The sequence below is a fragment of the Colletotrichum spaethianum genome (genome assembly GCF_022836535.1).
Source record: "Colletotrichum spaethianum MAFF 239500 DNA, contig40, whole genome shotgun sequence".
NCBI classification, from domain to species: Eukaryota; Fungi; Ascomycota; class Sordariomycetes; order Glomerellales; family Glomerellaceae; genus Colletotrichum; species Colletotrichum spaethianum.
Window position 1 is genome coordinate 189,991 of NW_026054810.1, and position 26,629 is coordinate 216,619.

A 26,629-nucleotide genomic window follows, 5' to 3' on the forward strand; every position below is an offset into this window, starting at 1 on the left:
ATATGGTCGAAGCAGAGGGCGAACAGCGGGCGCACGGAAAGCGAAGTAGTGGTACGCGAAGATGGGTTGCCAGAGGCAAGGCGATACAGGAGGGCTGAAGGAGTCGAGAAGGAGGTTGTTCGAGACTACATGTTCCTCAGCAGCAAGAGCATTCGAAGACCAGTAGGTGCGCGCGTGGTTGCGGTTGCGCTGCTGGAAGAAGAACCTTCGCTGCCAGGGTGCAGGTGGATTGGTGCAAGCTAGCATGTCTCCTTCTCTCCCTTCCTCTCATCTCTTGTGCCTTGGTTCTCTGCGGGTGCGCGGGGGGCCTGGAAGAAGGAACAGAAAGACGCGCCTCGCCGCAGTGTTTTCCGCCCTCATCCCGGGGTGGTAGAGGCATCACGCAGATAAGCTCGAGGCGAGGAAAGGGAAAAGAAAGGGAGGGTGAGAGAAAGGGGGAAGAGGAGATAAGGCGCGCCGCGATGGCCGTCGTTGTAATCTGTAGAAAGGCTTCCTTCCTTCCGTTGCGAGCGACTGACTGAGTGACTGTCAGTGTGTTGAGGAGGAGGAGGGTCGCCTTGGGAGGCCCCACTCTCCTCTTTCGATACCATGCATGGCATCTCGGCCAATGGTGTCGACGCATGGCTAGGCTGGTTGGTAGTGCTCGTTGTGGCTCATGCCCATCGTTGTTTCCTCCGATCTGGTCGTTCTTTCCTTCGTGTCCGGCTCTCGCTCGCTCAGTCCGCGCCTAGAGTATCGTTGATTGTCCCTTGACACACCTTCGATTTCGTCCGTCCGGTCTCTGCCCCCCCTGATCTGCTTCTTCATCGTCCGCCCGTTGACCTTTCGGCTCTCTCCCAAACGTCCACAACCGCACACCCCTCCCTTGCCCTCGTCCTTCCATCTCATCCTTTACTCGTTCTTGTGTCGTTGTCGTTGGCGCAGCTGAGAAACCTCTAACGCCTGCACGGAGCGGGGAGCGGACCGGTGGGCAAGACGAATTGTTGACCAAAATAATAACCGGAGGATAGGTATTTTTTTCAACATTTCATCCGCCCATCCCTCTCCGAGCGGGCGCCCATCCACCCCGTCCGCCCACCACCATACACATACACATCCTACACCACGGCGTGTCCAAGGTACGTACACGCACCACCACCACCACCACCACCACCACCACCACTACCACCACCACCCATCACCTATCCTTGCCCTCCCAGGTCCCGAAAGGTGTCGAGGTATCGTCGTCTCGCGCACTGTACGCTACAACGCGGCTAGCACTCGACACCCCTGTCGCTCCCCCAAGGGCCCCCGTCGCGACGGTGAGGTATCCGTAGAGGCCCAGAGCCCAAGCCCGCCACCCCCCGCCTTTCGTTTTTCCTTAAACTGTCTGGTTGTGGCCGCAGCCCGTGCTACGACCTCACTATCCTCTTTTCATTCACTCCGCAGTTCCCTTTCGCCTTATTCTCAATCGAGCTCTTTCCCCAACTGACACTTGTTGCTTGTTTTCGAGCAGGGGAAACCGCTTGACGACGACCAAAAGCGTTTACCAACACCGACCTACCACTTTCCTCTCTTACCAACTCGTGGGTTTTTATTCCGGGGCAGCCAGAAACCCGTTCGTCGGCTCCGTGTCCTCGACTGAATCTCCGGACCAGGAAAAAAATACCCTTGGTCGACGTTGGAGCTCGGCCTTGCCTTACCACACCTCCCTCTCCCTCCCCCCTCCTCCTTCTCCTCCCGTCAGAAAAACCACACCCCCCCAGAGGCTCTCTCTCCCCAAGTCACCTCCGAGTCGCGTTTTTCCTTTTTTCCCACCACAACCATAACACGCTCCTCTGCAGCAACACACCAACCCGCCCGGCTCTTAATTCGCACCGCGGCCACTTTTTTATCTTGTTTCGTCAGGCCAAGCCATCCCGCTTTCGCTGTGAACGAACACCACCCACGCACCCAATCCACTACTACCAAGACCATTTTCTTCGACAGCACGTCGGCGCCGCCTGTCAAAAAGATAGTCACCTCGACCATTGACTATTTTGGGTCAAATTTCGCCCGTCCACTGACACCTCGACAAGCACAAGCGCATTGCATGTCAGGCACGGAAGCTCCAAAAGTCAAACAAAGCAAATAAAAAATTAAACCAGCAAATTCCTCGCTTCCGTTGGTCGGCACAGCAGAGAGGGAAAAAAAAATTAAGGTCACTACGACCACGCACAGCCCATCGCCTGCGTAACCTCCACTACCTTACACCTTGCCTTTACTACCCGCCTCTCAACCTTACCTACCTTTCCCACCTCCACCTCCCGCAAAGGCACTGCACCGCATCCGCTCCGCACCAGACTCGATACAGGTTACGTCCCGTTCCGACCTGCTTTTTCTGCGACAGAAGCCCAAGCTGCACATAACAGCACCTCTTCCTCCCTGATCAAGTATAGATCAATCGGCAACACGCTCAAAGGAGCACCTCCACCGCTTTACCTTTTTCTGCCTTGCTCCTGATACCATCCGACAATCTTGCTCCGTCCACAATGGCCGACATCACCGACCAACACGACCAGACCTCGCCTACCGACCTCGACGAGTCGCAGGTCGGCAACGGCAGCGTCCCCGAGAACAGAGGCGTCAAGCGCCAGCGTCCCAGCACCGCCGACGACGATGATGACGACGACGAGAAGGGCGGCCGCGAGCGTCGCAAGATCGAGATCAAGTTCATCAACGACAAGTCGCGTCGTCACATCACCTTTTCGAAGCGCAAGGCTGGAATCATGAAGAAGGTGAGAAACCCCCGCCGAATCGTCTCTGCACTTTGGCTGCTGTCGCCATCATCGCGCGCACGCCATCGCATGCATGTCACCTTCTAGGCTTCAATTGCTGACACGATTTTGCCATAGGCCTACGAGCTCTCCGTCCTCACTGGCACCCAGGTCTTGCTCCTCGTCGTTTCCGAGACGGGTCTTGTCTACACGTTTACGACGCCCAAGCTGCAACCGCTTGTGACCAAGGCCGAGGGCAAGAACTTGATTCAGGTACGTTTCTTGTCGCCGGCCCAAGACCAGTCAACGGGGCACAAAATGCTGACTCTTGATGCAGGCCTGCCTGAACGCACCCGAGCCCTCCCAGGGTGGTGAGAACGGCGTCGACGACTCGAACCAGGTCGACTCCCCCGAGGAACCTCCCCAACAACACCTCCCTCCTCAGGCCGGCCGCCAGGGCATGCCGCAAAACCCCCACATGCCTCCCAACTACATGCCCAACGTCGGCATGGACCCTTCGCAGGCGCTCGCGTACCAGAGCTACGTGCAGCAACAACAACGTGGTGGTGGCTACGCCATGCCGCCGCAGTCTGGTCTCCCCCAGCACACGTCGCATCAGTCATGATAAGCCAGGCTGTCCCATGACTTGTGCATTTCTCGTTGATACCAGGCACATTCTGCATCTCCCAAACCCCGACTGTCGGTTCTCGGTATTTTTTTCACTCGACGTCGGGGTTCTGGCTGTTTGGCGTTACAGATCGGTGTTGCCACTTAGCATCTCGTTCCACTACGTTTCTTTTATTTCCCTTGATCCCCGAGTTTCCTTGCTGCCGCTCGGGACCCCTTCGGCATCCAGCATCTCGATTTCCCTTGATTGGTTTACAAGGATTGCAAGGCTCTGTTTGCCTTTCTTGCCGCGAGGTGAATCTTGATGCTGTGCAGTGAGGGGTCACATGGGATACGCCATGAGAGATGCGGGCAGCGTTGGGGCAGGCACCAAAAAGACATGAGGGTTGGGTTGACATGACGAAGGCGGTAACCTCGTTGGGCACGGGCTCGTGCTGTGGATTCAGTTGAAGAGCTGACGCCATGCGAAAGGCTTGTGTGGGTTCGAGCTTGTGTGGCACCGTGGGCCAAAATCATTTCTCTTTCGTTTTTATTTTATTTACTTCTCTCTCCCATGGGTGGCGGGGTTGCGATGCTTGAGAAGTCGGCCCCAAAGAAGGGGCTATGGGTGATTCTGGCGCGGGAGGGGGTTTCAGCACGAGAGCATGATATCTCACGGCTGGGCAGGCACGTCTTTTTGTTTTCTGTAATGGACTTGACGATTTTTCTCACCTCGAGAATCAATGGGGACCAGACACGCGCGAACTTCGTTTTTCATCTCTCGTAGGAACTCGGCTCGATACCCCCTGGCCCTGGCAAATCAACCACAAAAGAAAAAAAACCATATTCACACGCACATGTTCACGTATCGGGAAACATCTCCCTCGGCAACCCAATCCCAACTTGCTTTGGGAATCGGAGAACAGATGGGGAAATGTTTACGGACCGGCTGCATGAGAAGACGAGGAGATGAAGAGAGAGCCAGCTTTGTATCATAGTATATCCGCGCGCGCTTCCGGTTTATCGTTTTTCATGTCTCTTTTTTTCTTATTCTTATATAACTGCTACTACTAGACCAGTCAGAGCTTGACCAATGCTAATCTTTCACAACCCTTTCTACCATACGCGTCACGTGTGCTCGTAACGGAACCCGCGCCTCTCTACACTCCACCGTCCCCCCTGAGAGCACATGCCGTACGTCTTTCAGGCCGCAGGCCATTGGGATTAGGCTTTGCTCGATGCTTACAGATGAGAGAGAGAGACTGGGTTTGAACACATGTCCCTTTTCGGCCGCTCGCCCGTCGACCCACCCCCCCATGTCCGTTTGCGGACGGAAGTGTCAAGGTCTGTCCCGTGCTGTCTGCCTGTCCGCCACCTGGTGTGCTGCCGACGTGCATTCCGTCACGGTCGACATGACAAGTGACTGAACCTAAAGAGAATGCGAGACACTCTGTCCATCCCCCCCCCCCCCCCTTGCCCCTTTCTTCCCTCTTCTCTCTCCTCCCATCATTAGGTGGCTCGCCCGAGCTTCGTGATTATCAATTCAAAATAAAGCCCGTGTTGGTTTCGCCAAGGGCGTTCGTCGTTTTTCTGTCCGGGGGGCCCGTCTGGTCCCGTACGCAGGCGGACTGCTATGGCCCTTTTTCTCTCCTGGGGGTTTCCCGATTGGGGATTCCAAACCCTGGCGGCGGGCGCGCGTTGCGCGCCCGCCAACCCGGTCGGGTCCTAGGTGGTTCTCGTAGGCGCTACGGGCGAGAGGCGCGAACGAGGATTGCGATCTCGGAGGTCGGAGGTGTGGAGGGAAGGACCGCGACCACGAGGTTTAGTTGGGAATGCGCGCCCCCTGGAGAGACAGAACGAGGTTGAATGGGGATGTGTGCGTGTGCGTGTGTGTGTGTATGTGCGTGGTTCTGGACCAAACGTTGTGATCTTCGCTTTTGTTTCTACGTCGCAGACTTTCGAGAGACCGGAGATCGGGATGCAAGGGAGGGGAGGCCAGGGGACGGGCAAACGATTCGAATGCTGCTTTTGGCCGTCTGCCAGGCTGTGATTCGGCGAGTGCGTGGCCCGCCCGTGCCCCGGCCGGCGCAACGTCACCGGCTGGAGGTGGGCGCTGATTGACAGTGGTAGTGGGACCCTTTCCCATCGGGTTGCCTGCCCTGCCAGGCTGCTGCCGGCAGGCACAGTCAGTGTCTGAGACGCACGTCCGCACGGCGGGCTTCGGCGACGGCGCCGGTAGCGGGGTCCAGCGGGGGGGGGAAGGTGGCGCTGGGAGGGGGTGGGAGGCTGCCAGCCCGACAAGGCGTAGTGCGAGGACGGGAAGACGGGGAAACACCAAGCCTGCCTCGTCCTCCGTCGGCCGTCTTGCAAATGCGAAAGGCCGGATCGTAGGAAAAAGAGACGGCACTCGTCTTGGGAAACGGAGGTCGGTGGAGAACAATGCCCGCCCTCCGATGCGTCACATGCATTTCGTTGCACTTCGTCCCGTGTATTTTTATTTTATTTTAGGGAGGAGGGGGTTGGAAATCTTTCGCGGGATGTCAATAGATTTAGAAGCCGTTTCCGTTTGTTTCCATTTTCGTGGAAGTCTGTTGCTGATGGCGGGGGAGGTCCTGTCTGGATTCGGACATGATGCAGGGACAGCTGGTTGCCTGTTTGGGCCTGGTCGCCTTGGATGGGATCCACGGCGCCGGCCTCCGCGATGGAATTCCATGTCCAGATCAATGGCCTGAGAGGATCGAGTTGATACAAGCGTTTGGGCTTCTTTGGATGGCCGTCTCGTTCGGATACCCAAGGCGAACACCTGCGTCGTCCTTCTAGATGGACCATTAATCAGTCACGTCCGAAGCAACACGCAGGGTTACATGCTGGGTAGGATTGGACATGACCGTAGTGGCTGGTGTCTGTGGCCCCGCAGACAAGGATGCCCACGAAAGAGGTTGGCTTTGAGTTACAGAGCTGGCAGCCATCGGACCCAGACAAAGTGTTTCTTGCCGAGTCCCGATGTTTTCTCTCGACGACCGGTTACGGCGCTACGAGTCGTTGTCCTGCAAAGCTCTGGCCCGCCGCTAGCCTGTGTCGAGTAACGAGATGACAACGTGATAACCGTCTCTACGGGTCAAAACGTATAGTTTACTTGTGTTTGATAGAATAATCAAGAAGAGCGAGCGGTGCCTCGGATGTCTTCGTGACCTCCGGAGGTCGTCGGACTCTGCGTATCATGTGCTGCGTCGTCAGATGTTTAACAGCGACGCCCAGGACGTCGTCTTCCACCTAGGTTTTGCGCTCGTAGATCTTGGCCCAGCCATTAAGTCTCACGCCTAGTTCCCTGTCTTTCCGGACATTTGGCAACTCTACATCGTCCTAATTCTTCTCCCGGGAAGCGGACAGAGGCCAGCCAGGGCCCACAAATTCCCGAGGTCCGGAGATCACAGCTATGTATCGCACAGTGCTCGGAGTTGAGTATTCGTTAAGCTAGCCGACGACTCTTTGATTGGGATTGGAAAGATAGCCATGATCTGATAACAAGATGAAAGTCCAACACAGCCACCATATCCACATCGTCTGTTGTCGTCCTCACATCAGATCTCCACCCGATTGGAGGACAGCGGTATAGGTGCATCGACAGCCAGGGTTTGGCCTACCTCGCCGTGCCGGTGGCTTCAACGGCTACGCGTCAGATACGTGGATGTGCTTCGATCCTGGAGCCGGCGCTGTAGATTGCGTCCTGGTTGCCCCGTCGATCCCTGGCATCGCTGCTAACAACGTCGACAACCGCACGGCAACGTAGTGGCTGGCTTGCTATTCATGGCCTGCAGCGCAGAAACAGATGGTTTAGCTGCAGCACCGGTACCCTTTCGCCTTCCCACGTGGATCTTGCCGTCATGCTTCGTGCCGTGGTAGATGGGCCAGCAAAGCAATCTGATTGGAGAGGGGTATCGGAGTAATGAAACCTCTGGGACATCGTGAAAAGAGCAGTTCAGATGAAACGGGCAGAAATAACCTTTCTGGGAATGCTGCCCTTGGAAAGTGCGGACTCGGACAGCTGCTTTCACGATTCTAGCGCTCGAAGCCCTGCTGGACGACATTTTTACTTCCAGGAAGGCGGCTCAGGGTTGACAGGGTCCCGTAGGGAGGGTACTTGTTCGAGGACGGTCGCAACGTAACCGTACTCGTGAGCCTGTTGAGTATGGGATTGGGCGTGCGACCGGCGGCAGCGAGCACCACTCCTCCCCAAGTAAGTAGTAAGTTGTTTATCCTGACGCCTAGCGTTAATCATATCGTTCGTCCTGGGTTGTTGTCTCTTGCCATTGTACACGTCTGTGCGGTGCGGCGCAGTACGGAGAACGCAGTCGTGGCCATTGCGCGACGACGGAGTAGCCCGGGCTGCATACAGGCTTATTGGGACCTCTTCGCTGGCGGTCCCCTACGAGCCAAGGAGTTTTCCGAAATGCGGCTCAAACATGAAATGGTTCAACACCGATCCATGTGGCGAGGCAAGACAGAACCTAGAGACGGATGGGTCTGGAGAGGTAGCATTGATTGGCCCTGATACGTCTTACCTCGGTGTAGGGGAGCGAAGGGGCGGGTTGAGGGGGTTTGAGAAGGTTTTCAGCACGGGCCAGGTGGCGGCGCTCGGCAGCCATGTACTTATACCAACTTCACTATCACGGGCGTCTCCGCCATTACGACAAGAGCAACCCCCATCTTGGGAACCAGAAGTCGCGACAGCTTCATTATCGTCCCAGCTTCGGGCTCAGCAGCCGTCCGCCAGTATAGAGAGTGTACACAAGTGCCGCGTGCAGCACCAACACAGCGAACGTGATACCCAGCCGGCAGCAACCTGGTCAAAATGTTCCAACTGAGGCCCAAAAATATAAAAATAAAAATAAAAAGGTTACGTATCGAAGGCTCCGATCAATTCCATCGTGTCTGTTTTCTCGTGGTCGCGTTCATGTCCGTCTCCTCGTCCCCGTAAAACCACCGGCGTGAAAACAGGGTTCAATCGTGAAAATCAGGAGAAAGTAAATTGAATTCTCGAGGTTGTCTTCCTGGCCCCAGACCTGATTAAACCCTAGTGCTCGCCCAAGGTAGCAAAGCGGCCAACAGCGAGACTGCCCAAGAAGACGCCACCCAGAACCGAGAGCAGGTAGCCAACGTTCATGGTCATGACAGCCAACATTCTATGCCCATTGTCAGTATGATTATCCATGGGGGTGCGAAGGGGTCCACGTACAGCAAATAGCCGACACCAGCAATAGCAGTATCAATCAAGGCCCGGATGGGATCGACCGACAACCTCCATGGCCTCCAAATGCCGTGCTGCTTCTGGACGACGGTAACATTCTCCTCGACGCCGTTCTCCGAGAGCACCATCTGTTTCGCCATGCTGTCCGACGACATCTGCCCGGCCATGCCCATCTTTCCGTTGACGCTGATGTAGCGACGCTTGAAGTCCTTGTCCAGCCATCGCTTCTCTTGGATGGACTTCAGCGCCAACATGCTGCGCAGGCCGAAGGCGAGGAAGATGAGGAAGATGCAGGTGGCGGCGTAGGTGCCAACGCTATTCGGGGTCCACGCCTCGGTGTACAGAGGAGTGTTCATGTTGTTTTGGAAGATGGTCATCATCATCATGGTCATACTGCTCGAGCTCGTGCTGCCGTTCATCGAGCCGGATCCCATATCCATTCCCGGCATGGCATCGGAGGCGGTTGCCGTGCCCGTCGCGCTGTGGTCCTCGTCACCATGCCTAGCCATAAGAAAGCTGTCCATCGCGGCGGTGTCGTGGGTGTAGCTGTCGACGCTGACGACGCTGTCGTAGAGGGAAATGGAAAAGAAATTCGCGTGCTAAGGGAGTGACGATGCGAAATTAATGCTCAAACCAGGCTCCAGTCCCGGCTGTCGAGTCAGTTATTACTTCAAGTTTGAGAGTGAGAGAGCGTGCTGGTCCTTCAGATGGAAGAGCGCCAAGATGAAGAGGACAAGGCGGCGAGGGCGCTATTATACAGTGGTAGTGAGAAGGATTGCGTGCAATCTTCAGACGCTTCGGGCAAGGAGGGCGTTACGAATTCGTTTGCGCGATACCACGTCGAAACAAGAGCATGTTCTGCATGAACGGCAAGTGAGTTGCTCCTGCCAAGATGTAGGAGACGGGCAGCGGTGACCTTTTGTTGCCCCGTGCCAACCGGACGACGAAGCCTGGATGGCCCCTGGTGTGGCACCCGGTTCTGAACTCAAGCCTAAAATGCCGTTAGCAGCCGTGTGCGGTGTTGCACACTTCGTGCTGATAAGGCCATGCGGGTGTGCTGCTACTGCCCCTCGAAGGACGCTCCCTGAGAAACATGCGCATTGTGGAGTATGCGACGACGCCAAGAACGGATAGTACGCGGGGTGGCCTTTTTGGCTCCTTCTTACTGGTCCACTCCCTTGCTTGGCTTCGCTGGCGCAGGACGAGAAGGAAGTACCGTTACCTACCGCCACTAACAATTTCCTACCCGAGTGACTCGCAGTCAACCTTCCATCCGTTCTTGTCTCAAACAAACTGCTCATATTGTTACGACATCGGCCGCTTTCCTATTCTGCACAATTTTTACTGTATTTGCCGTCGGCCCCATCCTTGAACGAATCGAATAACGAGACGAAAACGAGTTACAGTCGTTGGGCTGAACGTTATCGCCATTTGCCTACAGTCAAGGTTTGTTTGCATTCCAACTCTATCCTTCGACATAAAGTCATCAATGCCAGAGATTAGCAGCTCTTCTGCCCTACGACCATCAGCATTTGACCATCAAAAAAACAACAACATGGACATGTACTAACAGAGTCGGCAAGCCAGATCAACCCCGTGTCTGGTACCAAAACACGGATCTTGGAAGCGAGCATGGGATCGTGAGCCTGATTGGGACTCAGCCAGCTAGACAGCTCTTGATGCTTGGCTTGGCACAACAGGGAACTATGTGCCAGTCAACCCTGCCCCCGTTCGAAACGACTCCTGCGACTACTTTTCTTTAATGGAGGCGCACGTTGCGGCCTCATGCACCGCTAACAATCCCAAAGTCTGTCTGGTCTTTCGAACATTCGTCCGATATCGAACATGGCCTGAGCTATTCCCGGCTGCCCTGCCGCCTCAGGAAGAGTCTCATTCAGCAGACCCTCCCCGAGCCCGCCAATCGCAATCATATTTACTGCCTCCTTTTCCAAGATTATGGCTGATCCACCGATAAACGAGCATGTTTTGGCGTGCAACCTGCGCATCATCGCCTGACACTTCGTCACGCCCCACTCTCCGCGTGCAACTCCCACTCCCACTCCTCGCATGAGACGCTGCTCCTGAGCTCCAGCGAACGAGTCCAGTGGCCTGGAGTTGTTCGGCCGAATAATCAAAGTCTCGCTGTACGCCGCGATGACGTTTATTATAAGCGCTGTTGAAGTCTCGGATGGTCAATGCATTTTGTCCCGTGCGACTTTAAGCATCGGAGGACATACCACCACTGCTAGGAGCCGAGATAAAGCTTTGCTTTTATCAATCGCCAAATCTGGAAAGTGCATATTCGCAACCACTGATTATCTCTAGCTAAGCAGTAGCTTCGGGTCGCCAGGATGATTCTCATGTGTCTCTGTTCCTGATCTGAGTTGTTGACTACTCACTATTCTATGGCAGATAATTTTCCAAAGTGCGTGAGCAGTTGGTGCTTCATCAACTCGGCAGTTTGGAAATCGAACATGAATCAAGCACTGCCGGAGATACAATAGATCTTAAATCACTTCGGCATCAGTACCTTCCACCAAAGTTTTCTCACGATTGCTAAGCTAATCTCTCAGAGCTGTGTCGTTCTGCGGGACGAGCGCACGGAAGACGACAAGTCAAGACCTCTGCTAGCTGTTAAATCGGCAGATGCCTACCAGAATAGTGTCCTTCCGGACTCAGACTTCGAACCTTCGTATCTTTGGAGAGGATGTAGTAAAGTTAATTTTGGCAAACTAGCCCTCAGCCCACCGACTCGTTAGCTCAGGCAGGGTTACACTTGAATAGAATGCAACACCAACATCCTAGAACACGGGGCAACCCCCATGTAAGGAGCAGAAAAGAGAAAAGAGAACCCGCTTGAGATACCGGAACTGAAACTTGATAGAATCAGGCTGGATGGCGATTTGCTGCTTCAGTTTACGAAAGACGAGTCGATAACGAAACAAAGATTTAGTGCACCAACGTTGTCTGGACTAATGACCACGTCGACAGGCTGTGCGGCCGCAACAGCCTACTCGAACATGTCTCCTTTTCCCGTCTCGCGAAACCTCATGAATCGACACGACCAGCGAGGATGCGACATCCGCTGCACCCGATCTTCGTATTAAGAGGCGTGCAAGATCCGACTCCGGCCATGTCGAGCGAAACCTTCCTGCTGAATTGCCAACGAGACGGGGCATTCAAGTCCTTTTCCCGAGTAGGACGTTGGGTAAAGCCTCGCTCGCGCGGTTCGACAAATAGGAAGAGCGGGGTTTTGTCCCAGACAGGTTTGAATTCAGAATGTAACTTCGTACACGATCGGGATTGTCGCTACGCACGACTGCCGAACTCCATATTGCAGGGGTGCCCAGCAATTCCTAATCCGATCGAACACTATTGGCGATTAATAGGTGCCTGGACAATCCTTACCTGCTTTTCCTGGTGATTCTCTAGCGGAACTGCATCAATCTGCGCTTGGGATCTTTTCGACCGGAGAAGCTGTCGTTTTACGGTGTTCTGCAGCCTTCCGCGAGATGCATGACTGTCGCCCTGGGCGCTGAGGTCTGCTCTACCCACTGTCGTCGCCTCCGTCGCCTCCGTCTCTTTCGACATCAGGTTGTTCCGCCCAGTCGCAATTCACTTTGGTCGGGTTAATTTGTCATGGAGACCGATCTGCACCAAGCCGCAGCATTATCCACGGCGGATGGATGGTCGAAGCCACAGTTTTAGTCGGGGGTGGGACCCATCTGCACCCAACCTAAACCGTGGGGCCGGGATCAAGGGATGGTGGACGACGCAGATTGCCGAGTCTATTTTAACGACTTGCAACGGATGCCCTTGTCCCTTGTCTCTTGATGCCCACCTATTCCCAACCTGATCAGGTGACCAGCTCGAGGACGACGTCCTTTAGAGATGGATTTCTCGACGCCTACCCCTGCTAGCCTGCATATACCGAGTTCCTGATCGACGTTCAACGGTACCCTTGGATCCTCGGTGATAGTGCCATGACGATAATCATACTGCGAGCTGACCGACACTCTATAGATATACGATGTAATCGTCAAAATGCTCGAGCCAAGTGATATTTCGGATCATCGGATTTGTCGCCCGAATCAGCGTTCGCCCGGCACTCAGTCTGAAGCTTATGGACTCACCCTCGGCTGCATGTGCAATGCATGTAGGCTCCACATTGTTTATTTACCGTCGTGAAGAACCACTTGATGGGGCGTGGAGACTATCTTCAAACCGACGCTCCCTGTCCACTTTTAACTAAGTCAACGTGCATATCAAGACCGAAGTCAATGATTGACGTACATCAACGGCCTGGGCCATCGGGATGATCCATGGGCGGGAAAGAGTCCATTTGCTGGGTGTCGTGTAACACAAGCGGTAATCTTGCAGAGAGCGCCGTCCATTTCCACGAATCGGTCTCAGTTCACCAACAGGGGGGTATCTGCACCGAAAAGAGAAAACCCGTATGACCTGTTCACGAGCGGATCGTCTGTATTGTATTGGGGCGTTGGGCTGATCGGAGAAGGGGACGTCGAAAGTCCAAGGCCACTTGTCTTCCGATAAGATGACACACAGTACTTGATCCAGAAACCTTCAACAAAACACCCGCCTTCACTATGAGCACTTGGACAGATAAGAACAGCAACCGGGCAGGGTCAGTCTGCGCGGCGTGCATAACCGGGAAGGCGTCGAGTTGCTGTAAGCTTTGTAAGGGTGCCGGACTACTGGCTTAGCATGTCATCTCGACAAAAAAGGCCACCTCGTTCGTCAGCATGGAATAGAATGGCCCGCACAAGGGTTCACAACTGTTTCTATGGCTGAACTATGGGTCAATGAAACAGCCAGCCAGTACCACCGATGCGACGGGCTTTCAAGGCAAGATGTCTCGACGAACCCTTCAATACCCCTTTGGCGGGGTCGAGGCGACGCGCCTGACTAAAATATCAACCGTGACGAGGTTGTGAGAGAGATCGGTCAATTATTCGACCTGTACGTCACCTCTTCTTTGAAGTAGCTCGTCTTGATCAATCTCATAGGCCGATTGGACTCAAAGGATACAAACATGGAGAGAATATAGGCTGACAGCGTGATGTGCATGATCGTCGTGGAGATCCCCAACTCCGCATCCGGAGGTTCAGCCGCTGCCTCCTTAAGGAAACTGCTAGACTCGAACTAGAATGAGAGGATGCACGATAAACCATTTCTTGCGGTGCCGGTCGGTGAAGAAGCTCCCTCGAGACACAACCACGTTGGGGACGCTTGAAAGCGGACTGCCCTACCACCCGTTGCTTGTGGCTACATGGATTGTGTTACCACCCACCCGTCTAGACAGTATGTTCGTGGCGCGGCAGGCTCTCGCATCGCTGGAGAACTGGCGACGCCTTGGCCTTTCGAACAACCTTCTCGATCCTTTCGCCTCAGCCGCGGCAGACAAGGCGTCTGCCATTCCACGTTGAGCCAGAGACCGAAAGAAGAGGGCACCGAGGATATCCGCCCAAACGTCCGCCACGCTTACCAGTCACCTGCGTGGGCGGGGAGGTTCAACAGACGACGAGCATTCAACCCTCATTCCAAGCAAAAATGAGAACCTCCGGAAAGTGGAAGCAAACCAGCCGAATGCCCCTTCGCCAAGGACGACAATACACACATGCGATATTGTGCGCTGGACCAGTCACAAAAAGACGTTCGCCTTGTCGGTAAGTCCATCCAACGATAGGATGAAGCACCATAACAAGTCAATGTGGTTGGCCACTGAGGGCCCTCGCCGCCGCTCATCCAAGCTTTCCGTCGCGGAGGGGGGGGCGTTCCAATGCGTCGAACAACCCATTCCCCATACGGTAGCGTTAATACAAGGCCTCGTCAGAGTGAGCCACTGATTCCAGAGCCCCCCTCCCAGGCGTGTTACCCGACTGCAGCTGGCCCGACTCGTCGAGCCCGCGTGCTCGCATGGGGGTGGCATCGCTAGCTCGTCTACTAGCGATGCCTCTGGCTCCAAGAGCAGAGGGGAAAGGGGACTAGAAGGCTCCCGAGGGGGAGGCGTCTCGTCGACTGTCGCCAGCCCATCTCGTGGGGAACGACAGGAATGCTTGATCTCGGACTGGTATACGCCCCCTCCCCTTTTACTCTTCCTATCCCCACCGTTCTCTGTGTCTCAGCTCACGTCAGTGTTCATTCTCGATCCAGCTCCGCAGCCGGCTCACACTCACCTGCTCCCCCGGCCCATCAGGCTTTGTTCCTCCCTAGATCGAAGCTTTTGGAGCTTGTAGGACTTCCGCGCAAGGCAAGGACAAGATGGAACGCATTAACCGCTCAGCTTCGAACAGGGCCAGACACCTTTCTAGACCCAGAACCTTCGTTTTCGCAATACCAAAAAAAGGCCAAGTCGTCACGAAGCAACTCGCCTAGAGTGCCGAGCCCAGCCCGTATACTAGGGAGAAAAGCAGTCTTCCGCATCTCGTCGCGTCCCCACCTGCTCGCGCACGCCGCAAGCCACGGTCAACTTTTGACAAGGCCAAAAAGCCTGCCTGAGCCCAAGGGCCAGCTCGGACTCTCAGCAGCGAACTAACCACCTGTCCCCACCGTCAGGGGAATGCCACGATAAGCTTTGTCGGTACCTTGGAGCAGGCAGGCCATCGACGATGGACATGGCACGAAAAGCGTATTACCTAGACCTCCGCCCTGCCCGCTTTCTGTCGGGCATTTTCATGCCGGATGAAGGCAAACCCCGAAAGAGAGGGTTTTTAAATAAATAAAAAGGCTGACGACATTTGTTTTGATGAGCACAGGGACAGCGAGCCGGGAAACCAACGCTGTTTGGCCGGGCCCATTCTCATCCAGCGCTCTCACCTTCTTTGAGCCAAAGGAAGGAAGACGAGGGGAACGGGGAGGAAAAAAGCTTAGCTTCATGGTCCATTGCGCGTTTCTGCTCGTCATGTCATCCGATGTTTTGAGTATGACGCCTGCCCGCCCGTCCGCCCGCCCGCCTGCCATCCCATCCTTCCCTCTCCTCCCCTCTCACACACATACTCTCTCACTCTTTCTCTCTCTCTTCCCCTCGTCCTTTTTTACCAGTGTGAAGCACGTTCCTGCTCGCCCATCCCCACTCCACGTCAGCCCTCATCTTGTCCCCCCCCCCAACGTAATACGCCTAAAAAGGCCCTAGGGCCCGCCCCAGGCGCCATCTTCACCTCCGATGAGGCGCGATCTAACGTGCGGGCCTCATACGACTCTCGGACGCCCACCAAGGTCTGGATCGTCAAGACCTGAGGACCCATGGGGCCATGCCTCGCGGGAGTCTATGTTACGAGAGTTTGGGGCCATCTGTGTTGGGTTTGGGGGGGGGGGGCAGCGGAGACGGACAGTCTCGTACCTTTCGCCTCTCGATCTCTTTTCACTCCCGTCTCTCCCACCCCTCCCCGTCGTAGAGGCTCGCACACGGCCAAGGTGCTTTCATCGCCGATACTAGCCCGGGGAGGGGACAAAGATGGCCCGAGCTAGGTCCTCTTGCGAATAGTCCAGCAGCGGGGCCGGCGCCGGGCATATTTGGCCTTCCTTCACATGTCATTCCCGGCTCGGAGCTGCAGCCTCTGGTCCTCCTGAAGGTCCCCCGTCGTTGCCTCACGGTGAATCCAACCGGAGGAAACCGCCTTTTTCCATCCTTAACGTGCTCGGTACACGCGTGAACAGCAATTGTGATCATGTTTGCATTTTCAGCCCCGGCGCGCGCGCAACGTAATAGTACATGAGGGGGCCCTTTTTACCCGTAATAATCTTGGTATCTCACAAAGCAGTCCCGCGAACCCAACTCCACCCTACCTTGAGAGATCGATTTGTCCCACAACTCCGACCCAACCTGTTCGAGATGTCCTTCCAAATTCCGTCAGACCTATGACTCGATCTAAGCCCCGTTCTCGTGTGATACCCTCGTGCCCATCGTGACCCATCCCAACCATGTCAATAACTCCCGTCCTTTTCCAGAATCATGGTATGTGATGGGACCTTGGTTCGTAACCAGTCCTCGTGTCAGCAAAGACAAAGTCCCGTGTTGTCTCCCTTTCGCCGTGAAAGCCAGTGTGTGTGTGTTCCGTACAAGCCCTCGTAGCCTTCGTCGCAAAGGAGTTCCCCGGGAAAGCAAACCGTGACGATAGGAAAACCTTGCATGACGAAACAAAAGCGAAACCGGTGCCGGATGAACCCCCCTCTATGACCCTGATAGTCCCTTTCCCATTAGTGTGCCGTGGTATCGGTAAAATAATAATTGTTGGCTAGTCGTGTATGGCCAAGCATGCGGAGCGAATGGAATACGATGACGGGTTCCGTAGTCAAATTATAAAGAAGAAAGGGAAAAATTGGAAAGCTTCTCTGAACCCTCCGACTCAGACTTTTTCGATAATGCCCGCAATGCCTCGTCTTGCGTTCCTCCTGTGGGACGTCTACTCCACTGCGTGTGATTGCCGTGGCTCTGCTGTGGTGCGTCCCTGCTCCTGATGTTGTGATCGCGGTTTCAAACCTGAGCTGGGAGCCTGGGCCTAAGCCACGTGGGTTACAAGCACCCTTGCAATGCGTTCGTTCCGCAACCCTACAGTGGCAATGGTCGATGTCCATCGTTCGATCGGAGGCGTAACGTTGCTGTCATAGGATCGACAGCCCGTGTTTGGGGCGCTTTACTCCCGCTTGAGCGGCGGTGTTCCCTCGTCAGAGTGTTCCTGTGGAGAGCGGCGGCCGTTGTCGTTTTGGCTATCGCCATCCTTGTTACCGCAGCCCTTCACAAGCCGGTGACGCTATGGAATTTGTTAGCAATCGGTTGTCCCAATCTGAAGAGGCTGGCAGTCATGGCCGTCGTCGAGGGCTCGAGTGCATACCTTCAGCGCGTCCTTGCGGGAAAAGCTCTTGTCACAGAAGTTGCAGGGGAAAGGCTTGACAGCAAGGTGAATACGCTTGTGTCTCTTCAGGTCGTGGTTTCGGTTGAAAGACTGAGGGCACTGATCGCACTTGAAGGGCCGCTCCGTTTGAGGGTTCGGCTGTCCTGCATGGCCGTGGCCGTACATCGAGGCTCCGAGATGATGCGCTCCGTACCCGCCGGGGACGCCCATTCCAGGAACAAGTGACATCTGATGGCCGGGTGAAGTGAGGTTCGACATGATCGGCCCTCCCATCGACGGTACGTGATAGCCGGGGTAGCGGTAGGAACCAGGGGGGCCATGGCGGAAGGGTGCTGGAGAGAAGCAAGACCCCTTCCGGGGCCGTTTGAAGCCGTCGGGGAATGGGCGGTGGGCGACGTGTGTTGAAAGCTGGGAAACGGCGATTGCTGAGGAGCGGAAGACGTCGAATAGTAGCCGGGGGTCGCTGGTGGTCGGGACTGCGTGTACGAGTCAACGTGTGAAGGGACACCGCCGGGCGTAGGTGGCTGCGTCGAGACTGGGGCTTGGGATCCGAGAATCCCAGCCTGGGGCGTTGGGGGACCCTGGGAAGGCAAACTGACTGGAGTAGAGCCCGCTCCTCCTGTAGAGTAGCCCGACTGGAAGGACTGATGCTGCCCGTAGGGCGGTGCAGGAAGACCTTCGCCCCCCGTGGCGGGAGACTGCGAGGTGCGAGAGTAGGACATTGGAGACTGCTGCTCATAGGTGCTTCCGCGGGGAGCGTACTGCGGCGGTTGATTGAGGGATTGCGGGTTCCCAGAGCTGAGCTGGTAGGAGGCGGAGGGAGTCGGCCATGATCCTTGAACGCCTGACGGGTAGTAGGAACTTTGCGAGCTCGTGGTATTGACGCCGGAGGAGAGCGGGCTTAACCCTTCACCTGGCACTCCTGAAGGCGATGTTAGACCAGAGCTGGCGGTATTGGGAGAGTGTTGGGTATTTGAAGTAGCGGAGGAGGAGGATGGCGGAGCCGACGGCGTGATCATTGCCGGGGCCTGCCACGTAGATGGTGATTGAAGAGGCTGATTGTGATAATTAAAAGGGTATTGATGAAGGTGTCTACTCATACTGGGTATATCTTGGGATGATGGCAGATGGAAAGGCGGCAAAGCCTGGGTGGCTTGTCTCCGAGCCGTAAAGCTCGAAGAAGTTTCCATGGCCATGGTGGGTCGGTGTTGGTGTGATTAGGCCTTCTTGTTCGGTTCTGCCAGTCACGCTGGTGTCTCTTCTTCCTCTTGCTTTCTCTGTCTCTTTCAACAGGCACCTGGAGAGAACCGTTGTTGGGTTGAAGTCTGATAAGACCGGAACCTTGACGGCAAGAAGGTACGGAAGGATGCTGAGGTCTTTTCCTTTGGGTTGAAAGGCAGGGGCAGTGGGCGGGTCTTGAGGAAGCTGCGTCGGAGCTGAAAAAAAGCCGGGACTTCAACGCGCTGCTTAGGAATGTAGCTGAGGAAACCTCCTGACCGCTACTGGCCTTATCGACGCTCGCCAGTGACTCGCAACCACGCACAATCAGATGTCCGAATAGGTCGGAATGGAATCCCGCAGCCTTCAATGAAGAGATGGGAAACGGACGAGACGAGACGAGACAAGATGACAAGGAGGACGGTTGAAGTGTTTGTGGGTAGAAAGTAGTCAAGCTCAAGAAAGTGGTAGGTAGGTTGGTTGGCTTGATGGATGAGTGGATGGATGGATGGATGGATGGATGAATGGATGAGCAGACTGGGTAATACGGAGTAAATAGACGACAGGCCTTGTGGACGGAATCGAAAGGAGGCTTTGTGTGCAGGTTTTAAGCTATCCTGGAGCGAGATGTCGAAAGGAGTTATCGTGCGTCGATCACCTTAGGGCGCCAGTCCAGTCCGTCTGTTCCTCCAGTGTGGAGAGGCGGCTGTCGAATATATGTAGCTCGTTGATGGTGCGGGACTTGGACTTGGGGAGCTAAACCGGGATCTCCTTAGGCCACAGCCAGCCAGGCTCTAGCTCGGGAGGGCTGAAGGGGGCTTGTGAATGGGCAGTCGAACACCAAAATGCTACCGGAGGACCCTGGGCGCCTCAGCTCCAAGTACCGGGGGTGGGTTGTGTCTGACAATGAAGGGGGACTGAGGGTGAGCGAGGTACAGTCTGCCCTACGAGACGAAAGGAACAGAACCTCCCGGCCCGGCCTGTCCTCTGTTATGCTCTGTTGACAGCAGCAAGAGTTGTTGGAATGTCTGACGAGGCAATAGGGAGCGGTGGGGGGGAGAAAGAAGCAGGATGAGAGATGTGATCAAAGTCGTGCTTTTCTCTCCCGGTCAATGTCTCTCTGCGAAGCGTGTCTCTCTCCTCTTTTTTCTGTCTCTGTGCCGTCCCCGCCTGACATTCATCGAGACCCAGCCAGGACGAGTACCAAGATGCGGTAGTGTGAGGTAGCCTCAGCATTCGAGGTACCCAGCGTTCTGCTGCTGGGCCTATCCCGTACCTGGGGAGATGGGCAGCAGTGGCGTATTGACCGACCTTTGGTTTGGGACCACAGGGTCTGGGCGTTGAATGTCGAAGGCGGACTACAAGCAGGCTGCCGGGACGGTGTGTTTGAAGAAGGGGGTGGGTTGCTCAAAGGTAGCCGCTGGTCTCTGGAGATTAGAGGTTAATATTCCATTGACGGGCGACCAAGACTGAACACAGCTCTCTAGCTGGCGTGGGCCGAGTAGGTATCAGGAGTGGGTAAGGCTCCTTGCCTTGGGGAAACACACAGACGAGGAGGGTGAGGACAAGGAGGGAGGGCGCAAGATAAGATTGGCGGGCAGAAAGACAGATGCCTCTACCAAGGGGCGTGGGGCGTGGACGTAGCCCCGGGAGTCGAAGCTGGATTGGGACTGGGAGATGGGCGTGAGGGTTGGGTTTTGGAGAGGGAGTGAGAGAATTCGTGTGTTCCAGCCAGGTCTGTCATCATTCAGTTGGCCATCGCAAGAAGGAGGCTAGGGGGAGGAGAAGGGGGAGGGGGGTCGACCTGCCAGCCGGAAAAGAAACAATGAAAGAAGCAACCAGCGGCGTGTGCGGGTGAAAGAGAAGGGACGGGGGATGGCGTGCGAATAGGTCGTAGTAGGTACTGGACTGCTGGAAGAAGAGAGCAGCGACAGAGACGAGACACAGAGTCGAAGACGGAGAGACAGAGAGACAGGAAGTGAGGAAAAGTGATAGAGAGAAGGACAGGGTCGGGAAGTCGATGCTAGAGGCTGGAACCCTCAACCCTGTTAGTCTGGCTTGAACGCTCCGTTACGGCGCAGGTGAGAGTCCCCCCAAAACCGAACCGAACCACCATCCCCACGCACCAGCACCAGACACTTGGATTCCATCTCCCTTGTCCCCTGAGATTGGCTTTTCCAAGTCAAGCAACGGGACGCATGTGCTTGCTTGCTGCCATCTGCTTCTGGCCCTTGCTCCCCGTCCCGGGGACCAGAACGAGAATGGCCGTGTCGCTTCCTGGTGAGGCGACGTAACCGGGACAGCTCGGTCGACAATGAGATGCTCCAACCCTGCTTCTTCCCCCCCGAACCGTAAAGACTTGGGACGATCTGATTATTGAGATTGGCGTTGGCTGTCCGCCAATGGTACGGATGCCGCAAGTAATCGTCACGCCCGGCAGCCGAGACTGACATAGAGCCTGTAAAAATAATGCTTTTACGATTGTCCATGAACGACTGGGGCCCGCAGTGCGAAACTATGCGTGCGCATCGATTGAAGTGCGCTGTACTGTACGTGGTACCTCCATCCGGAGTTGGTGAGTCCTGATCTTGGAATCTCATAAGCTACAAGCAGCGAAAACCCTGTCCTCGGGCCTCAGCTTATTCGTACTTTGGCCGTGTTATTACATGGCCCACTCTGAGCTATTGTCTTCGGGCGCGGTCGTCCCGGAACAGTGAAGGTGCCTGCTCGGGCTGACCATTTTGCTCTTCTACATAGTACTTCGTCAAGGATGGACTCAGCCCGTATGTGGGTTGCGTCGGGTGTGCATCCTTGGGCCAATATTTGCACACCAGGGGGTGCCGACCTTGCCCGGCGCGATTGTATGTGCATGTTCTCAAGTTAGCTCAACCCCTGGCCCTGCATGAGCTCAACCCTTTTCCTTCCCTCGTCTGGACTTGAGGTCACTTGTTGGTTTGGTTCCGCACCAGCACGCCTGTGTTGTGTTGTTGCTCTTCCGCTTCCTCGAGATTCATGCAATGCGGACCGGTTTTTAACTGAACGAGAGGGCCCTGTTCCGCGTGAACCGATGACCTGGTTTCGTGTGGTGTGAAAGGCTCACTTAGCTACCTGTCTGCCGCGCGATGTCGCTGGCGGTTGATGGACAGTACCCAGTCTTAATGGGTCTTCCTACTGGCAAACATCTGAAATGACATGGTCGACAGCCGAGTTCCGCTCGGCACGGGAGAGTCTAACTACGTCCAAAGTGTCATCTGTGCTCGTGCAGATGGCTATGGACACCGGGGAACGAGGCCGTTGCGACGCGATATGAAGACTGACGCTGAAGATCGTCCGTGCGGCTGGACAACGTACGAAATGATCATCAAGGAGGATTCCCTAAAAATCGAGAATCGATACAATCTGCTCTACCCGGCACACGTTCCCTCCAAGTCTCCATCAATTTGAGGCTCGACTTGTTCCCTTTCATGGCAAACAAGGGAATGAACTTGACTGAGGCTCCCTGGATTGTGTAAGAACAACACACACTTGCCAGCACCTCTGCGTGTGATGACCCTCTCGACACGGCAGTGAGAAGAGGCAGGGGGTCATGCCGCGATGAGAGGTCATATTGCACTGCAAACACCGTTGTATGCATCCAATCCCTGGCCGACTGTCAGTCTGGTGTGGCCTGTTGGGAAGAGAGTCTGTCAGCAACCACTACTCTGAGTCCGTGTCCGTTGGTGAAGTTGTAGCCTGTGAACGATGCTCATCCCGGTTCCCAGCTCTCAGCGTGCCGGGGCCAGACCCGGGAACTGTGCAGAACCCATGCGCGCGCCGGCTTTTGTGTCAAAATATCTCAGAGCGCTCGCCAGGGCTCGGCTTGGTTGCGTACGGGGGGGGGGGGGGGACGGAGACGATACGCTACCTAGCTACGCTCCCCAAGGTCTTGATGATCCACAACTCCGTTCCGAACTGAGCTCGGACAATACTGCGCCCCAGTGCCATCTGATCTGGCGATGGCTCGTGGCCTGGCTTGACAAGCTGTCATGGACGCATATACATAACCGTTGCGACTGCTGGAGTCTTTGCGCCATACATGATGCACGCTCCTCTGTGTAGCGTTTTGCGCGAAGCCAACATCGAAAATGTGCGACACCTATGTGGCTTTTGTGAAGCCGAAGAATGGATATTGAGCACCTGGCGGAGAACACTGGCTGTCTGCTGTCCCAAGCAACAAAGAAAAGAAGAGAACCGTCAGTAGACCTACAAGAGCACCGACGCAATTAGGCGCAATCGGGCTTACCTCGTCGAGTTGCCTTTCGTACCCAGGTCGCCGGCCGCCAACACACAGACATCCACACTCTTCTTCTCCTTCTCCCTATCTCTCCCTCCCTCGGCCGCTCCAACTCCATCGTTGTTTCCCACGCGTCAAAAATCAATGTCGTCTTTTCTCCCCTGTTGATTGGTCGTCAAGGAGGCCTGTTGTCTCCCTGCCTGCTCTGTGAGTCGGAACACACTGGACTGCCTCCCAACGTGGTCCTCGCTTGTCTGACGGGCTTTTCGTCCTTGTCCCCCCTCCAATTTGGACTAAGCAGGTTGTCGGTTCCCTGAGCCAAGCCCCGCCAAAGGTGACTGCCCACTGCTTTGCAGACCGCCACAACCTTCAGCTGGACCATTGCGCTGCCGCACCTCGAGATACGTAGTTGCTCGTACCATTCGCTGATCCCAGGGCATCTCCTTGCACTGAGCCCAGCCGTGTCTCGCTCTGGTAACCTTTCTGCCAGGTGCATCCACTAGCCGGCTGCTAAAAGCGCCACTGCTGCATGGTCCATCTGCATGAGAGCGCATACAGCTTAACATCCTGGAGTATGTGCTACAGTGCCACGGTGCCAGTGGAGAAGGAAAGCGTCTTGCACTTCTGATCGGTACCGCCCTTTGGCGATGCCATGTAGAAACTCAAATTTGACAAACGAGCCAAGACCGGGACACCAGCGAGACGCATTCGTATTGAAAACTCATTCACTTCAGGTTCAAGTTGGAAAACTCAACGATCCAGCTTGTTTCTTACCTGGGAATGTTCTGAGAACAAAGAAAGAGGCTGCGTAAGCGATCCATCTAATGCATGCTTCGGCCCTGCACCGACCTTCAGTACTGATTGTGCCCTCCTCAAAAGCCAGCCAGCCAACCCGTCGCGAGCCAGTACAGGTCCCCAAAGCTCAAGTAATAGGATCAGCTTGCTGCTAGACATGCAGGGGTTGCCTCTTGCATCGCTGGAAAATGCAGGCCTTGTAAGATATCGCAATAGGCGGGGGACATTGGTGACACTTTCGTAGCCCACCCTTCATCGAGTCTGCGGTGGTCTTTTCATTTTCCGCCTATGTTCGCGCAAGTATTGCCGCCAGCTGAATGCCATCATCTCGCATTTCATACCCGGGCAGCTACCCTCGGTTACGTGAAGGACGCGCGCCGATATTGGCAGAGGTCCAAGGCGGGAGGCGTCCACGTTACTCTCATCGGGAGTCTGGTTCATCTGGTCCTGCATTGCTTGCTTGTGCAAGTCTATGCATCATCCTTGCACCGGCTTCCCAGTCGCACTGGTCTCCCAGACGGGAGGGACACGGGGATTGCATATATGCATGTTGTCTGTTCCGCACTGGAACACTCCCGGCACCTCGTGCTTTTCATGCCTCCCTCTCAACTCCTGTCTCCCCACGTCTGGTAAAGCTAGTGAGTGAGTAGCATCGCACTTCGCATGCCCAAGGATCTAACCCCGAACCAGACTAGAGTCAAGACTGGGCCACGGCCTTGTCTTTATTCGGGAATATTTGACGAGCCGTGGGGAACGTGTGCAGGGAAGGCACCCTCATCCTTGACCAGGTAAACGCGAAGATCACCGTAAAAGCCGAATATTAGTCGAGCCTCAACTTCATCAAAGAAACCGCGTTCTTCGAGTCGATATTGCGGTCGATATATGTAGATTGTTTCCAATTTTAGCGTGTCGCTGTTATTGACTGACCTAATATGAAATGCGTTGCATTGAGCAGGCCATCTTGCCTTGACTGCAGGTTGGAGTCTCATTTGTGTGACCTGAGCTCGAAGTCTTGCTGGGCAAGGTTACAGGAAGCCCTGAACCGTCGACAAGGGCAGAATCGTCGATTTCCCTTGGATTTGACAGAGTAGCCCCAATGGAATAAAGGATTCGTGAGGGCTTGGCTTCAGAGGTGACGACGCTGGCTCTTCGGGGACTCTCTATGCTTGCTTCCTAGTTGATTACACATAGGGCAGGTAGGGGCCCCATACGGCTCCTTCTTACTTGCAACAACGCGATGCATGACTGAATCTTGAATCATTGAGCCTACGGAGCCGCAACATGAGCATCAAAGCATCCGCCAAGTGTCAGTTTGCTGCATGTCGAGGCTGCAAAACGGCATTGGAAGCTTCGTTGCCGTCCTGCCTCAAACGGCAGGGGCTTATTTTTCGTCAGACAGCCACGTCGCCGGGGCACGAGCTGATCGCCCTGGCTGTGAGGCTAATTGATCCCCATCATTTTCGCAGTGCACCAGTCGACGGAATCCCTCCGCCACAAAGAAACACTTGGCGACTGGCGCCAACGGCGATGGGGGTGCGTCAGTAAGGTGTGGTTTATGGGCAAATTGGTAAGCCGAGCTAGCTCGCTGAGTCCCCCTTTCTCTCCGGGCCTTTCGTGGTGGTGCCGTTCGATTTTGAGGTGTGAGGCAGGGTTTGCATTCCGCCCATTTCCAATGCACGTTGTAGATAGATCAAAAACGGCAATCCTGGGATGAGGGAGCCTTCGTTGCATTCGGTGACTGTCTCAGGTTGTAAGACGAGTTTGGAGCCCGCGGTCTTTTGATGCTGTCAAGGCTCGTTCTATCATTCCAAGGTTGTTGCGTCGAAAAAAGTGTAGGCGGCCAGGTGTGGCAGCAACAATAACGGGGGTGAGTCTATCCAATATCCGTAGGGGCAGGCCCTGACGGAAGGTGCTATTGGCCTGTAGGCAACCACTCTCAGCGATACGGACGTATGAGGATTCCGAGCCCTGTCACAGACAGGGGATGGCGTCGATTTGGCTGAGGGAGGTTTCCGAGCTCTCGGGCGGGCTCATCGGATCACCTCCGCTTAATGTTTGCCTGGACTGAAGTGGGAGGAGATTTTCAGACGGCCGTCTCCTCCATCATGCATCGATGCATCGCCCATCATACGTGTCGATGTCTACGGACGATGGGCGACGACAATAACGGAACCTTACACAGAAAAGACATGGGCGGTGTTGTCGGATGGAGCGGTTCGGAGCGGCAAATCGGGGAGAGTTTATGGGAAATTCTTGTCCATCGTTAAGGTGGCATCCCGCAGATGCACAATAAGATGCGGCGCGTGGGAGGCGTTTTGGCTGCGCGGGAAGAGGATCAGCGCCACCGAGGGCGCCCGACAGACCGTGCTCCTGGATGGCGTTTCCCAGGGGTCGAACGGGAAGGCTTTGGGGCTAGGCTCTGGCTCCCACACTTACAGGTAATCTGGTTGAGAGAGCGGAAGTGGTCTTAATGCGAGCCAGCGAAAACCGGGTAGGCCGAACCAAGAGGGCAAGGAGACGAGCGCGCGCTGACACTGGAGCCAGTATGTAGGCCTGGTGGGCGCGCGAGGTGTGATGGGATGTGGTCTTCCGGAAGGCTGGGGGGTCTCGACCGGACTGGCGAGGTCGAGGTAGGTAACCCGTAGTCGGTTCGTGGTAGGGTGGGAAAGAGAGTTGTGACTGCAATATTTGCTGCGAGGTGTCGGCGAGTGCGACAGATCAGGGCAGTCGGTTGGTAGCAGGTCGGGTGGCAGACGGCTTTCAGCTGGAGTGGGTGGTGCCGCTTGGCCAGTTCCGGGACGGACTGTGTACTGCAGACGACGAGGGTGATGTAGCCGCGGCGATGGTCCTGGAACTTGGCACATGGGAGCAAAGAGTGAGC

General features: G+C 55.4%; 3 protein-coding genes across 3 annotated transcripts; 1 reads left to right on the top strand and 2 right to left on the bottom strand.

The window, feature by feature from the left end:
• Positions 1-2,510: 2,510 nt before the first annotated feature.
• On the top strand, positions 2,511-3,360 carry ColSpa_10923 (transcription factor radR; the record flags this gene model as incomplete). The annotated part of the gene is made up of 3 exons (XM_049277135.1): positions 2,511-2,756; positions 2,874-3,008; positions 3,073-3,360. The coding sequence occupies 3 exons, from the start codon at positions 2,511-2,513 to the stop codon at positions 3,358-3,360; spliced, it is 669 nt and encodes a 222-aa protein (XP_049133092.1).
• A 5,055-nt stretch (positions 3,361-8,415) lies between these two features.
• ColSpa_10924 (uncharacterized protein) lies at positions 8,416-9,113 on the bottom strand (the record flags this gene model as incomplete). Its single annotated transcript, XM_049277136.1, has 2 exons — positions 8,416-8,524; positions 8,578-9,113. 2 exons carry the CDS (start codon positions 9,111-9,113, stop codon positions 8,416-8,418), a joined length of 645 nt encoding a protein of 214 aa, XP_049133093.1.
• An 8,130-nt stretch (positions 9,114-17,243) lies between these two features.
• ColSpa_10925 (zinc finger protein) lies at positions 17,244-17,720 on the bottom strand (the record flags this gene model as incomplete). The annotated part of the gene is made up of 2 exons (XM_049277137.1): positions 17,244-17,360; positions 17,442-17,720. The coding sequence occupies 2 exons, from the start codon at positions 17,718-17,720 to the stop codon at positions 17,244-17,246; spliced, it is 396 nt and encodes a 131-aa protein (XP_049133094.1).
• Between the last annotated feature and the right edge of the window lie 8,909 nt (positions 17,721-26,629).